Raw genomic sequence first — 16,974 nt, 5'->3', positions numbered from 1 at the left:
TGATAATGTCATGTTGCCTTTTAGGGGCGTTAAAGAGTTGAAGGGAATCACATACCTATTATTACATCTACAGAATTTCAGCAACCCATAATACTTTTATTGATGCATGAACCTACAAACACTACAGCGGGTGGCAAAAAATGCTGCTGGCTTGTCAATATGTCAAAAAGTTTTTTCTTCTTTTGCTTGGACTCCACCCAGATTGCTACCTGTTTTACAAAAGAATTTTGATTGCCAGGATTTCCAACGGTCACAACAGTCAAATCATTTGTCAATATGCTTGCCATTTTCTCAACTTCTTTTGAAACCGTGGCCGAATACATCAAAACTTGGGGCTGTGACAGAGCTCTATATATTTGCATCACTTGTTCACGAAAGCCCTTCTGAAGTACGCAATCCACTTCATCAAGTACTAAAATTGAAACGCCATCCAAATCCATATCATGCTTATTTAAATTGTGACGCCCCCGGTCCCGAAAGTCCCAACTTGGGCATGTGCCCACGGTCCGTCAAATCCAAACCTTTTTCTCAAAATTTATACTCACAAAAATTGAATTAATATAAATAATAATACAATTTCTTTCATTTCTTCAAATCCGCCATCTCAATATATTACAAACCCTGATACAAACCTCAACCAATATTGTGCTATCAACTCTACGTCGTTCAACATATCTTTACCCAAGATACATATTCTAGAAATCTCATGTAAGATTTAGTAAAATATAGGGTGAGCTACACAGCTCAGTAAGCATATACTGTATAATTTAACCGAGGCTTATTTAATAAAACAAAGTTCTTCGGTTCACCAGAAATACCAAAATTTTGAGAAAAACAAATAATTCATCCAGTCAAGAGTCATGTATGCATCATCACTAGATATCACAATCATCAAGAGTTCATCAAAATAGTTCTCAGAAGATTAAAACGGAGTATTCAAGCACGATAGGTTCATCAATTCATCAAGTTCATCAAGTTGGGATCCCAACCAGCTAAACAATTGGTTTAGCTTAATTCCGACAAAGAAGCATCATCATCGGTTATCGGTTCATCAAGTATCAGTGCAAGAATACTCGTTTTTCATCAGTGAATCATCAATTAAATCAAATCAAGCATCATTTAAAGATCAAAATATCAACAGTGAAATAGTACAATATATACTTACAAATACCACCGACAACCAATTGTTATTACTCGCGTATCCTCTGCGTTTACCACCTAAACAATTACGATACACACAAATATTTAACAACATCTCTTCAAATTAATTAATTAAACTCTAAATTCTAATCAACAATATTTTTGAGTTCTTAGTTCAAAATCAATAATCAAACCATCCATTAAAAATGCCATTCCGCACACTGCACTTATGCATTTTTAATAAATCGGAAAATAATTTTCTTAACAAGATATTCTCTGGATCTCATCCTTAATATCATTCAAATCACTCATAAAAATTTGATCACAGAATTAATCTTTTAACCTAGCAAACCAATTGCTCAAATTTACAACAGAACACAAAAAATTCTACGATGCGCAGCCATCACTGAAATATTTTTATTAAATCGAACTATTTTAATACCAAATTTCTATAACACCTTCCTCGATATCATATCAATCTACCATAAAATTATTCAATCGGAACTAAGTCATTACGTAACCAAACGATTCATTTTAATATGAACAGAACCTCTAAAACTTCTCTTCTGCACTCCTCTATTAAAACAACAATTACTCTCAAATCTCAACTCATATGTTCAAATAACGTCATATTTTGTATGCATATAATAGAGACCATATAGAACAACTTTCATTCAGAACCTATCATCAAAATCAGTCATTAAAATCTTCGATTTACCTGTTCAAAAGCTGCGCAGAATCTGTGTGGTTTTTAAAGCTATGGCAAGAGTTTCTTCTTTCATCTTTCTTCTTCTTTTCTTTCTTCTTGTGTTCATAGCTTAATAAGAGAGAGGAAGTGATGTGATAAGGTTGTTCTTGACTAGCTTATTTGAGAAGTTTTGGGGGGGGGTTTCCTCCTTATCTTTTTTTTATCCTTCATATTTATTTCTTCTTTTTTTTTTCTTTTTCTCTTTTCTTTTCTCGTGATTATCCATTAATGAACAAAAAAAGATCTAGAGATCCTTATAGATAATTCTTATGATTTCTAGAAATTGGGCTTTATTATAAAGGCTTGAATTTGGGCTTGCTCAATTTGAAAATCAACCAAAAATTTTCATAAATCTCATGGGCTTTCTTGATAATACTTTTGGCCCACTACTCTATTTAAATTCTTAAATATATTTTTGCACCTAAAAACCCCAAAATTATATGATCAAAATTTTTTCTTCTAATGATTCACAATATATACTCCAATTCAGAAATCTTTCACTTCACTTAAAATGTTATGTTTTCTTCTAATGATTTACAATATGTACTCCAATTCATAAATCTTTCATTTCACTTACAATGTTACGCTATTTATCCGATTTACGTGTCGCCTCTAAAATTTCCATAACTGGTAAAATAAAATTTATTAAATTTGTATACCATCTCTAATCATCCACCAAACGTTTTTACTCAAATATAAATTTTCTCTAAGGTCTCCGAGACCTCTAAATTTTATTCTTGCATTTCCCAATCCATTCATAGAATCCTCCTCCTTAAAGTATGTTAAGATTTCACTAAAATAAGTCTTCCTCCAACACAATCCCCTTGATTAATTTCCCAATTAATCTTTACTTGAAATAATATATTCTATTAAAACAGTATGTAAGTTGGGGTATTACATAAATGAACGCCGTGGACCATATTTTTTGTGAATAAGAGCATATTCTGCTAAAAAATATTATTTAAAGATATCGTCTGCAACTGCAAGTATAGATTATTATTAATAAAAGCTTATAACTTTTTTATTTAGCAAAAAAAAAAAAAAAAAAAGCTTATAACTTTTGAACACTCCAATGTCATTGTAGACTGACCAAGTTGGCATCCATATTATTTATATTACATTGGGCCTATAAAGAATACAAGAGCAATAGGCCTCTATTGAGGAGTCCAACTGAAAGAAGAAACGCGCAGTTCACAAACCAGGAAACATGATATTCTAAAAAATCCTCAGGCCAGAAGGCATTAGGGCTCAAGGGGGAGACAAACCTACAATTCGCATTATCAAAGAACCCAAATTCATCACGAAGACTTAAGAGAGGGGAGTACAATTTATACATACCTGACTAACTTAGAGAAGCTACATAATATATCCTCTTAAGCCTATGTGCCAAATTGGTCGGTACTAACGAGGAGAATGCCACAATATAACATTTTGGAGAAGGATGCCCAAGTAACGGGAACTAGTCAGCCTTAAGATCCTGACTGGAGATATTCTGTGAGCCTTGACTCTTTTGTTCATGGTTCTTTGTCCCCTCTTTCAACTGAATAGGATCGAGAAAAAATGGTTAGAAAATAATGTAGACATCAAAGATGATCAATCAGGTAGAGTAATTCCAGGTCATCAAATACTAGAGGTTTATTCTTCAAGTGTAGAAGATGTTGTGAACCATGAAGGCTGTTGTGTTCAAGAGTAAAACGGTAAAATAAGGTTGCACAAGAAAAGAAAAACATCCCAAAACGTTGTAAACCAAAATAAGCACTATAAGTAAATTGGATATTGTATGTCATGGATATACAGAATATAGGAAAGCAATGGCCAAACATACTATGCAAAACTAAATTGCCCTTAACATCATAATTAAAAATTACCGAGCACATTTTATTATAGATTCAACATAAGTAGACCTGTTGTTTAAAGATTTTGGGTAGAAGTTAATGCTAAAATTTTGGCCTTTCTCAATATATGAAACCCTACTACAAGTACAGATGTAATCCCGCTGTGTTGCCTCCACAATCCCCATGCACACAAGCAAAAATGAGATATGAAACTTTTTCTAAGTCGGTTGCTCCATGTATCAAGTAGGTACGATAACAAAACAACAAATTTGTAGTGTTTACCTGCTGAAGAAGTCTCTTTTGACATCGGTAGCCCTGATGCATTCATAAATTCAGAATGATAATAGTTAGTCCATAGCTAGTTCATTTGAAAAAGTGCAATGAGAAAAATAGCAGCTTTTTTTAAATACCTTGTCTGTTCCATATATGTAATCACAGTATGTGAACACTGAAGCAAAGTTGCTGTGGCTTTGCTCACCAACATAATGATGATAATCATGGTGGTCTGCGCCACCATAAAAGGGAATGAATTTTGTTGGAGTCCAAGGAATATCATACCTGTATATTAACATCACGCCCAGAGTCCAAAGCTTAAGTTTAACTTTAAAGATAAGCAACACAATAAGGACGGTGAGTCTTAGGAAGCATATAACGAAAGACTACTGAGGTTAATAAGCAATGACAAGAAACTTTGTACAAAGTGTATAACCCATAAAGCTAGACTCTCTACATGAGAAACCGATATTTTAGAAACCAAATTCGACCAGATGATACAAACAGGAGTTGTGAATTACCATTGTCCAGGTATCATCCTAAATATGAGGCACTCACAAGACTTTAATGCAAAGCCTTGTGTATCAAGGTTTTCATTGATCACACTACCGCAAATAGCTTTTGATGATCACCGTGTCAGATTTCTCTTGGTTTTCATATATACAAATACAATATAATAAGTGATGGTACTTAATATCCCTGTGCCCACATCAAAACTAACTTGGTGAAAGACTTTTTACTTGTAATGTGATTATAGAACTAATTTTGATTTTGTTCAGCTCTAATTGTTACACACTCATCTAATAATCCAAATGTAAATTTGATTTGGTAGTCCCTTGCATCTGCATGCACATTTACAATAATGCCAGCACAATATTTGGAAGACAACATAGTGATCCATTATCAAGCTCAATCCATTATCTAGCTCAAAAGACATCAAAGCTAATACTTAGAATGAACTAAATGAAGTTTAAGAGGAAAGATCTAGAATTACTATATCAGTTTTCAAGGTAGCGAAAAGAATAGCCAGGTCATGTACTAATTTCTATGCCAGATAAAACTGGCCACCTTCATTTCCACAAAATAATTTAGTTTTGAATATAGCCATATAAACACGTGAGATAAAATCCCAAAATTTTATGCCTGGAAGCCAGAAATAAGTTGTGAACACAGCCATTGGCATTAAAGACTTTACATAGGTAGGCAAGCAGCTTTATGGGATTATGGTAATTTCAGATATTTAGAAAAACAGTAAGCAAGAGAAAGGTGCATTGATCCAGTACAATCTCCAGAATTTCGAACAATTTTGGAAGTTGAAATATTATCTAAATAAATAATAAATTTAAATCCACAGCATGCAGTCTCTTAATTCTTAAAGAATTCAAATGTCCTAAAAAGAGAATAGAACCACCTAGACATAAAGGTCTTAAGGCAATTTATTTAGTGATTCAACAGTAACCATTATACCATTTGAAGTTCCTTATAAATGACATTATTCACTAACAAAATAATGCAAAAGTAGATAATGACACCAACATGTTGATCAATTAAATGTAATCATGAAAAACAAGTAGGGTTAACAAAGTATACATACCCACTATGAGTCTCGATTGCTTCAATCTGTCTCAACGCAATCCATAACCAGAAAGTAATCATATGCCCTGGAACCATCGCTGGCCCAAGAGCTGACGGAATCCCAAGAATTAAAACCTCCACCCAATGCGCATACAGTGCCGCAAACCCAATAGGAGCAGTATATTCATGGTGAACCCTATGAATCTTCTCGTACCCCCATTTACAATGCAGGAATCTATGGATCCAATAATTTGTATAATCCTCGACAACAAAATAAACAACCAATTGTGCCACTATCTCATAAACTGAAGGTAAGGGCAAACTTGTCCTTATCCCAATCATCTACAAAAGCACAACAGAAATCAATCAATTCACTATCAGTCTATGATCATACAGCTAAATTCAAACATAATGATATCTCTTAACTTAAATTCATTAATTTATTATATTTTATAAATCCTTAACAAAAAAAAACACAGCCAACGGTGCCATCTCAACATCACAAACTATCTACGTGAAAGATATAACATCAAATCCTTTCTGCCTCTACAGTGTCATCCACAATCACATTTCAATGTAATCAACACTAAAATCAATTTTGTCCCCTACAAATCTCTCTCCCCCCCTCTCGCTCCCTCCCTCCCTCCATCCCTCTCTCTACTCTCACACTCTCTCCCTCCCTCCCTCCCTCCCTCTCTCCCTCTCACAAACACATGAAATTCAAATAAAAATAGTCATCATCTAAAATCACAAAAAAATAATCCAATCAATTATTCAACAACTCATATCAAGAATCGAAAAATTAAAATCAACTATTAACGACACTAACATCAATTGCATAATCAACAAATCACATTACAAATCAATCAACCAGATCATAATTACACCAAAAAACTACTCAAATTCACAAAAAATTACTTGAATCGAAGGATACGAAGCGAGCTGAAGCGGTCCAACAACGAGAACAAACATCCTCACAACATCTCTATAACACTTCAACATCTCGCCATACGACAACTTAATCTTCGGTTGAATCTTATAAACACTAACAGCATTTCCAAACAAATATTCCATAAATACATAATATAAAGGACAAAGCGAGAAAATAATAAACAAAAACAAAATATTGTAACAGTATAACAAGTAATCTGATTTGTCAGCAGTGTGATTAAGCCACAGTGTTTCGGCGGTGGTTAGGGTTCTGCCGATGGCGGCCCCCGCCTCCACGACGGTCTTGTAAGGCAGCATCGCCGGCGGAGTCACCGGAGAGAGATGTGTGATGAGAGTGATGTAGAGAGTAATAACAAACAATAGTGTGCGAGTGTGAGCAGGTTACAGCGTGTACATATGAGTGTATAATGATGATTTATATATTGGTTGGATATAATAATTATATAAAGGTTGAAGAAATTCGATTTTTTTTTGAATTACATCGATGATGTCGTAAATCGGGATATCTTTGTTACTGTCACGATTAATGCATGTTATAATCATGATTTGTCATGATGATTTGTTACTGTTTTTTATGATGATGGTTAGTTTATAATTATATTTGATATAATATTTTTTATTAATAGATTAATATTTAAAATATAATTATATAAATAGAAAGAGAAATATAATCTATATATTATATTATCTACGTTTAAATAAAATTATACTATATATCCGGGTTAAAATAGAAAAAAAACTACATATAGAGAAATTATAAAAAATATCATATTTTCTAAGTCTTTTTTTTCTTATTTACCATCTTCTATAAATCTTAATAAAATACAATTCAACCAAAATCAACTAAATATATAAATAGTTGCATTAAATTTTTTAGTTGCATTTGATTGTAATCAAGGTTAAATCTAATTGCACTGAGTTAAGAATTCTTGTTGAAATTGCACCTGATCGCGGAAAACCGTTTTTTTAAAAAAAAAATTGATAAATTGTATTTTTACAAATAAAAATTATGAAAAAGTATTTTATTACTTTTTGAAAAATGATATTCCTAGTAATTTTTCAAAAATCTTTTTGAACATGGCTATTTTTCAAAAGACACCTTAGTCATATTAAAAACATTTTAGTAATTTGACCTCACTTATATATTGGTCATATTTTATATTTATAATTATATTTAACATAAAAGTATTTATTTAGTGGATAAATATTCAGAATATAAATATATAAGTAATATTAAATATGTATAATGGTCTGGGCCAAAATAAGAAATATATACTATTTCGTTATGAATAAAAACTTTCGCGTTTGCAGGCTATTTCGTGATTCTGTGAGATTTATCCGGTGCACACATAAAAATCGCGGTTGCGGGTTACTTATGATAAAAAAAAACTTATACCATTCAACCAGTCTAAAACAAAATTAAAATAAGAAGAAAAATTATTGGTAGATATGTTTGGTCCGATATAAAATAATATAATAAGTATTATTTATTTGAAATTAAATAAAATTATATTATTGAAACAAAAAATACTCAAAATGCATGATTGCGTACCTATATATTAGGGGTGTATGCGATTATGTTTGATGCAGATGGAAGGTGAAAGTTGTATCAAACCTCACGTAGCGGTTTTATGAAATTTCCAAACTCAATCACATATGCGGTTGTGATTAGTTGCGATTTTTTTGACCGCAAATTTGCGGTTATTGCAGGTGAATTTACGGATCAATCACTTTTTAAACTTGTATAAAAAAGTTATACCAAAAAAACTCAAACTTAACATAAAAACTAATAATACATAAATTAATTTCTAACAAAGTTTTTTTTTCAACAAAAGTAAAAAGTCCCACGAAGTAACTTAGAATACGATCTTTACATTTCATATATCATTTATAAATTAATCAGGCAAAACTAATTCGGCTAGAATAAGAGTTTAAAATAGAGATAATTACATTTTCCACCCCTTATATTTCGTTAAACTCAATTTTGTATACATATTTTTTTATAAATTATAATTTGCATCCCCTACTTTGAAATCCGCTTCAACATGCACCATTTTTGCTTAATTTTTTAGTCCTAATTGCTGTCTCCAACAATATATCTTATCTTTTCTATTCAATAATAGATTATATATGTTGTTGTAAACAATAATTTGGGCAAAAAAGATGACAAAATTTGATAAAAAAGGTGAACTTGAAGCGGATTTCAAAGTAGGGGTGCAAACTGCAATTTATGAATATAGGTATATAAAATTGAGTTTTGGCCAAATATAAGGGGTGTAAAATGCAATTTTCTCTTTAAAATATAAAAGCCCAATACTCCTTACATATCATATATTATTTATTTATTTATGTTTATGAAGATATGTAATTTTAACTATTATATATTTAATATATATATATATATATCATTTTGCGGTTGTGATTGAATTTTTACAATTATTTAAAATCAAATTCGCATCCAATCTACAAATATGCGATTTTTATAATTTCAATCCGCGGTTAATCCACGTTTTAATGTATGAATGTAATTTTAATCTCAAGTCTCAAGTCGTAACTCAATTTTCAAGTAGATAGCTCAATCATTAAAACTAGCTACATCGTCCTGGCAAATCGGATAAACGGGTCGGTTTTAGATCAGATTTATTTCGGATTGGTTCCACTTTCAGATTATGATATAACTAGAGAACATTCTGATCAGATCGGATGTGATTCAGTTAGGGTCTAATTCGGATTAACAACGGATGAAATTCGAATAAAAATCAGACAAAATTCGGTTTGGATTAAATTTGGTTCGGATATTTCGGACCATAACTTATTTATTTTTTCATGTTGTGAGACTTAAAAAATATCTTTTTATTAAATGTAATACTTTTAATATAATATAATGTACTTTTACATTAATTTATGATTAAATAAATTAATAATCACGAATATAAGATACATTTAATTATGAATTTTTCTTATTTCGGATCATATTCGGTTCGGATTTTATATGGATCGGTTTTGTTCGGTTCCAATTTATAATCGGATCTAGTATTTCAGATCATTTTCGGTTAAATTTTCGATTTACGTAATTTTCGGATCGGTTTAATTTGGTTTTCGTATAATTATCAATTTATATAATTCGGATCTCGGATCGGATCTTGGATCCATAAATTTCGGTTTAATTTTTCAGATACGGCCCAATTTTGCAGGTCAAGCTACAAGTTCTTCACCGAGGTAAAAAACCAAAATTGAATTATTGCATATGACATGTATGATATATTGCTCGTTCCAGTCTTCCACCATTTGCTTCAGGCCCTTAATGACTTTATTCCTAAACTGTGTGTGTAAATATGAGTTTCTTGTGATTATATATAATCATTTTGGTATTTTTTGTCCGTTTTAATATTTTGTACATTGCTCTATTTTTTCAGGATACATTTCTGTTCTGAGGGATATGCATTGGTTTATTCAGTTTTCTCCTTTTAGATTGAGAATTTATCGAAAGACTTTTTCATATCGGAGCCGCCCTCTTTTTAAATTTTGCAAGGAAGATCTATGGTTGTGTAGGGCGTGCATATATTGTCATTACTCTTCTCTCATCCCACTTACAAGTATGGATGTAAAAATCGGTAATCGGTAATCGGTAAAAATCGGTAATCAGTACTAATTGGGTTATGTACCGATTATGAATTAATCGGCAAATCGGGGATTAATCGGAACAAAATCGGATATATTTAAATATTTTAATAATATTTAATATATTTACCTTATTTATTATAATATATATAATACAAAAATAATTTATAAATATTAATCGGATTTCAAAAAAATAGATCGGTCAAATATTTTTTAAAAATTAATCATGAATTAATCTGGGATTTTTAGAATACTGCTTACAAGTTACAAGTTAAATTATGAGCATGTATGATATGGTTCGGTATATATGCTAGTGTAAAAACTTTTAAGTGTAAATATTTAATTAGTCTTTGCCTTAACCCCTAGGTAAAGTGGCTAACCACCAACCTGTAAATAGTTTTTAAGTGGTTCACGAGTAAATATTGAAAGAAAAAAAAAACCATTGTGGATGTTCCGCTTGTCGCAGATTGTGCCTGACATTATGGACCCGTTTGGAATTCCTTAAAAAATGTAATTTATGATTTAAAGTTGAAAAATATTATATAAGTTATATAAAAATCATAATTTATAAGTTATATAGGAGTTTGGATAATTTTACATATAAGTTTATTATAAATTATTTTAGTATTTGGCGTCCATTTGAAAAATCTTAAAATAAGTCATTTATAACTTAAAATGAATAAGTCACTTATAATAAGTTATAAGTGGAAAAATATTTATAAGTTATATAAGCGTTTGGATAATTTTACTTATAATTCAGATTTTTTTTTATTTAAATAAATAATTTTTAAATATAATCATCTTCTTTCGTGAATTTTAGATTAGATTAACATTTTAAAATTTATTTTTTAAAACTTAAGTTAATAAAAAGGCAAAAAGTCAAAATAAGTTGAGAAGAAGTACGTCGTTGCTAACATTCAACTTATCAGTTTATCAGCTTATAACATTCAAAAGCAAAATTGTATTTTCTCTCTCGCATGAAAGTCGGCCGCCCTAACTTCACCTAACCCTAGCCGCCCTACCTTCTTTTTCCCCCTTTCTACCCATCTCTATCTCCATATTCATATTCATATTCATCTTCTTCTTTTATTCACTTTTTCTTTAATAAAATCGAGATTTGTTTTACAAAACTAGAAAAATCAATTACAGTTTTTCACTTTAGTTTTCAGACTCACTAAAGTAAGAGTTTGAATTTTATAATAAAATTCAGTTTTTAGATTCAAAATCTCTGGTCTAACAACATATTACAATTTGGTGTTATTCCGAGATTTTTGAATTTTGGGTTTTTTCGTATTGTTATATTTAAGTTATTATTTGTGTGTTTGATTGTCTCGCTTTATGCGATGTGTCTCGCTTTGTGCGATGTGGTAGTTGTGTTGAAAATGAATTGGAGGGTGTATTGGGAGATCTGGATATCTCGCATCAATAACACTTTCGACAGGTCTATAGCTGGTGTCCGGCAGGTAGATAGCTGGGGTGCGTTTGGAACGGTGGTGAAAATCACATGTGCTCACCTCTCACAAAAAATATTTGTTCATAATATGAGGCCTCTAAACTCCGTTATTGCAACTGATTCCTCTGAACATTGCAATATCAATCGAATTAATGTGAGGGTCAATTGTGAAGCTACTGTTTTCGGGGGAGATGCGTGCTGAATTGTCCGGAAAATCATTACCTTCATTTTTAATTTTCAGAATATTTGTATTCAGTTTGTTAAGTAATCCGGAAACAAAATGGCTAATTATTTAGCTCTATTTGTTTTTCAACCTGGTTGTATGATCAGTTGGGGGTTTGTCCCGATTGAATATCTTTTAAGTCATTAATGAAATCTGCTTTAAATTTGGCAAAAAAAAAGTTAAAAATTCAACTTATAAACTTATATTATGTTGCCAAACAGGCCACAATGGTAAATCATAACTTATAAAGTAAATTTTTTTAGCCCATATAAGCCACAGATATGATGCCCCAAACAGGCACTATTTATGCACGAGGCTTATATAATACTCTAGTTACCTATCTCTGAATTTGGAAAATACAAATAATGATCTATTATTGTATTTTTCATTCTGTTGATGAAATTCAGATTGTCATAGGCAGCTTCTACGGCAGCAGTCGGCATGATCAGAAGGCAAAGAAAGTTTTGTAATGCCAGCTGTTGCTCCTATCCTTTCCCCTGTTTGTGACAAATAGAAGATTTCTTAGGACAGGGATTTTCAGCTACACTAGTTCAAAATCTTTCCGCAACTTCTAGGTGAAAATATGTAAAAACTTTGTTAATTATTATGACGGTTTTGTAAAATAGGTTTACTGGTGCTTAAATCTGACCATCCTTGTATGGAATGAATATATTTTTGCATTAAGGCCACAAATGACGATAAAGATGAAATTAACCTTACATTTTATTTTATTCTCAACCCACGCATTCCATTGCAACCAAGCAAACACAGAATAAATGTTTAGATGTATTTCTGACCTGTTTAGATGATACATGACATTCATTCTTCCAGCATGTATGAGGCAGCCCAAAGATGATAATGTCCTGTTACTGCCTTTTAGCACCAATAGAGGCATTGCCCTGGGCGTTTAAAGGGTCGAAGGAAATCACATACCTATTATTACATCTACAGAATTTCAGCAACCCATAATATTTGAAATGATGCAGGAAAAATACAACTACTATTGTTTTTCGCTACCTGACTGACAGCCTGACAGCAGGATCGGCAGATTTATGCATTCCAGAATACCTAAAGACAAATCCAAGTTTAAATTTGAAAGAAATTGCCAGTCCATAGCTTTTCCACACCAACTGAAAGCAATTCAAGATCGAAAGATAAAGCTAATGTTACCATTCTAAAACTTGCCACAGATTTCTTAATAGTCAATATCCTTCCATGCCATCTTCATTGTTTACAACAATCACATGTTGTAAAGATTAGTGACCATGCTCCTTTTCTTATTTCCTGAACTAGATAAGGAGCTCACTATGTACCGAGAATTAGCCAGCTCTCTCGGGATGGGAGCTCCAGATGATTTTAAGACTCCAACTAACTCAGGAAACAGCTTTTTGTTCTCCTCATTAATGAAAACGATTGATGAACCCTCCTCTCCCATCCGTGATGCCCTACCAATCTGGTGGACATACTCCTTAATGGAATTTGGCATATCAAACATTATAACCTGTCTTACACCGAAGAGATTTACTCCTCGGCCCAAAATGCTGGTGGCCACCAGCACCGGTACCTCCCCAATGAGAAATGACCTTAAAATTTGTCTTCTGTCCTTCATAGGCTTCTCTCCATGTATTGATAGAGCTTTGACCCCAGTAGTGGATGTTATTGCTTCGGAAAGGAGATCTGCACCAAGTCTTGAACCTACAAAAACTACAGCGGGTGGCAAAAAATGCTGCTGGCTTGTCAATATGTCAAAAAGTTTTTTCTTCTTTTGCTTGGACTCCACCCAGATTGCTACCTGTTTTACAAAAGAATTTGATTGCCAGGATTTCCAACGGTGACAATAACCAAATCATTTGTCAATATGCTTGCCATTTTCTCAACTTCTTTTGAAACTGTTGCTGAATACATCAAAACTTGGGGTTTTGACAGAGCTCTATATATTTGCATCACTTGTTCACGAAATCCCTTCTGAAGCATGCAATCCACTTCATCAACAACTAAATTGAAACGCTATCCAAATCCATATCATGCTTATTTAAAAGATCGATCAGCCTACCGGGGGTTCCTACAATCAGAGACACACCCTCCTGGATGCGGTAAAGTTGTCTTGGCATGGGATCACCACCAACAACAAGCGCAGTCTTAAAAGGCAGGCCCTTTCCAAGCAACTTAGCTTGTTCTTCCACCTGTATGCAGAGCTCCCTTGTTGGGGCAAGAACCATCGCTAATGGCCTTTTCATTTTTGAAGACTGCTCATGTTTAAACTGAGCACAATAAGACACCACAGGAATCATATAGGATGCAGTTTTCCTGAACCTGTCTCAGCTGAGACAAGAAGGCTTTGGCCTTTCAAAGCAGTTGGGATTGCTTGCATTTGAACAGGGGTTGGCATTTCATATCCAAAACTTCTATATTTTCCACTAGTTTACGAGGAATATTACAAGAAGCAAAGGACAATACAGGAGCAGGTACACAGTTTCCTTTCACGGAAATATCAAGTTTTAATCTAAGAGATTCAGTCTGGTTCTCTTCCAAAGATTGGGACTCCGCCTTAATTCCAGTATCCCTTACATAATAACATTCATCAGAAGTAGGTAGTCTAACCGAAGGTTCGACAGTAACCTTCCGTTCAAATTTATTAATCTTTGAGAGCAAAATCTGTTTACATTCCATACTACAAACATCATCATCAGTTTCATCACATATATATTCACCATAGCGTCCACATATAAACACATCGAGGCTCTCCTGGCAAAGCTTCTCTTTGTTCACAATACCGCTCCTTCACTGCAATACAACAGCCTCAATGAATAAAACTATCCTAATCAAACCGACGCGCATTAGGCCAACCATAGATTATCAGTTTCATCACTATACAAGTCACTATTATGTTACAAAATTACAATGTACACAAAAGACACCTAATTTCATTTTTTTATCGCAATTAAATCAAAATATCACAATCATAACAATAGAAAATATGCTAATATCATCTCTTAATTTATTTAAAATCAAGAACTTTAAGCTATTAAAACAATAATTTGACAGTCATAATTAAAGTTATTGGTTTTTTTTAAAAATTTGTACCTCTATCTTCATTGACAGCGGTTGAATAGACACCTGCCGGAGAAACCACCGGCGCCGGAGAAAAACCCAGGTGAGGGACTGAGGCAGTTGACAAGGGTTTGAGTTGTTGGAGCAACATGATGATCAGATTGAGAATCTTCATATTTCTTGAAATTTCAACTTTTTAAAGAAAATAATACTAATAAAAAAATTATAGGATTTTCTTGACAACCCAGTAAATAGATTTAGTTGTATAAAGATGGGAGATGTCCGGAAAGATGAGAGAGCTCGTCGGATGAGGGGAAGATGAAGATGGCTGTATCAGACTAGAATGAGAGACTTTACTATATTTATTATTTATTATATAAATTAATACATTTAATATTATATTTTGAGGCGGTTTTACATTTTCTAATTGTTAGTTTAATACGTTTAAAGTTTAATTAAACTAACTTAATACCCGTGCATCAATCGCATATATTTTTTTAATATAATATATATATATTTAAAAATTTTGAATTCAATTCTTAATTTTGTTCATTTAAAATTTTAAATGATATAATTTCATAATAATTATATTAGTAGACGTGTATGTTCATAACTTTTTAGAACATTTAAACTTGTTTAAAGTGATATCATTAGTAGGGGAAATGTTATTTTATAAAAAATAATTGAATAAAACAATATTAGTGATTGAACGATATAGTTTATTGATAATTCTATGTATATTTTAAAAATAATAATATGTTTTAATTAAAATTTGATTTTTTAGTTCAGATCAATAGAATACGAATTATACTTAATTTAATATTAATTTGATTTATCTCGGATCAGTGGTTTACATTATTTTATTTTAATCCGATGCCCAATACACCGACCAAATCAAACTAATGTTTTTAGTTTAGTTTTAACTTTTTTTAAAGTTTGGATCAATAAATAATTTTGTTTAAGACTAGATAATTAGTATATATGATTTTGTTTTTGTTGGTCGAATTATATTCTTATTTTAGTTTTGTGTTAGTTGAATAAATTGCATAATGTATTTTTTTATCCTTGGTAAATAAAATATATTATTTTGTTTATCCACGTTCATTAGTATAATTTTTTTAGGAGGATTGATAGTATCATTATTTTATCTTAGCTCGATTCGCATGATATATCAACTAAATCTTAATAATTATATTTAGTTTGTTTAAATTTAATTTAGCCAGAAGTAACAAATTAGAATAATATAGAACTCGATATGAATTAAAATATAAATTGGTAGAAAATGTTGAATTTAATATGAATTATAATGATATAGAGTTCGATATAAAATAGTATTGAAATTGGTAAAATAATAGAGGAAGTTGACTTCAATATCAATTAGAATTAGAATTGATCGACTTAATAATTAGAGTTAGAATAATTAAGTAATTTCAGCAAATACCAACCGACCGACTACCAAACTTTTAATATTTCGTTTATTATAATATAGTATAGATTGATTATGTAGAGTTTTTTGAATATATGAAAATTTTTATTTTGCAGAAATATGTTGACTTTATTTTAGTGTTTTGTAAAAATACGATTTTTGCAAAAAAAAAATGATTTTGTATGATTTCAATCCAAGATGATTGGTTGAGCTTGATAATACAAAATATAATTAGATTCAATAGCAATTGTCTTAATATGATTGAGTAATAATTAGTTGGGTAGAAATTATTATTATAATCAGATTAGTTATGTCTCGTTAACTAAATTTTGTGATGTATATATATACATAGTAATATTTCTTAAAAAATATAGTCGGGTATTAGGTATTGGGAGGAATATTTTGATCGACTCAAATATCAGTTTGGAACATCATTGAGTTGTAATGTATCAATTTATTATTGATAATTATTTTAATTAATAATACAAGTTGAGACGTTAGTCTTTCACGTCAAATACATTGTTATTTAGGTGGTAGAATGAATCTCGAATATATGTGTGTTTTCTCGTAATAGATTTTGCAATCAAGAAACTTCAGTTATTTTTCGGATAAACAATAGAATTACATTTCAGTTATAAATTCTATTATTATAAATATTTTCAAAAATAATTAAATTAT

The 16,974-nt window shown here is 31.4% G+C and overlaps 1 protein-coding gene, 1 long non-coding RNA gene and 1 pseudogene across 5 annotated transcripts; all 3 read right to left on the bottom strand.

Annotated features, from left to right (window-relative positions):
• Positions 1-2,946: 2,946 nt before the first annotated feature.
• LOC141701653 (methylsterol monooxygenase 1-2-like) lies at positions 2,947-6,928 on the bottom strand. The gene is made up of 5 exons (XM_074505290.1): positions 6,490-6,928; positions 5,591-5,913; positions 4,134-4,281; positions 4,006-4,038; positions 2,947-3,428 (listed from the first exon to the last, which is right to left on the bottom strand). Exons 1-5 carry the CDS (start codon positions 6,817-6,819, stop codon positions 3,348-3,350), a joined length of 915 nt encoding a protein of 304 aa, XP_074361391.1. The 5' UTR covers positions 6,820-6,928; the 3' UTR covers positions 2,947-3,347.
• Positions 6,929-11,998: 5,070 nt separating this feature from the next.
• LOC141701648 (uncharacterized) lies at positions 11,999-13,035 on the bottom strand. 4 transcript variants are annotated; one of them, XR_012566867.1, is made up of 3 exons: positions 12,990-13,035; positions 12,837-12,887; positions 11,999-12,752 (listed from the first exon to the last, which is right to left on the bottom strand). It is a non-coding gene; the product is annotated as an uncharacterized LOC141701648 (long non-coding RNA). The 4 variants fall into 4 exon arrangements; XR_012566866.1 differs by having other exon boundaries at positions 11,999-12,718; XR_012566865.1 differs by having other exon boundaries at positions 12,837-13,027.
• Positions 13,036-13,059: 24 nt separating this feature from the next.
• On the bottom strand, positions 13,060-15,045 carry LOC141701659 (DEAD-box ATP-dependent RNA helicase 41-like; annotated as a pseudogene).
• Positions 15,046-16,974: the final 1,929 nt, after the last annotated feature.

Source organism: Apium graveolens, unplaced genomic scaffold, assembly GCF_009905375.1.
Source record: "Apium graveolens cultivar Ventura unplaced genomic scaffold, ASM990537v1 ctg4279, whole genome shotgun sequence".
NCBI classification, from domain to species: Eukaryota; Viridiplantae; Streptophyta; class Magnoliopsida; order Apiales; family Apiaceae; genus Apium; species Apium graveolens.
This window is presented reverse-complemented; position numbering and strand designations above follow the sequence as displayed.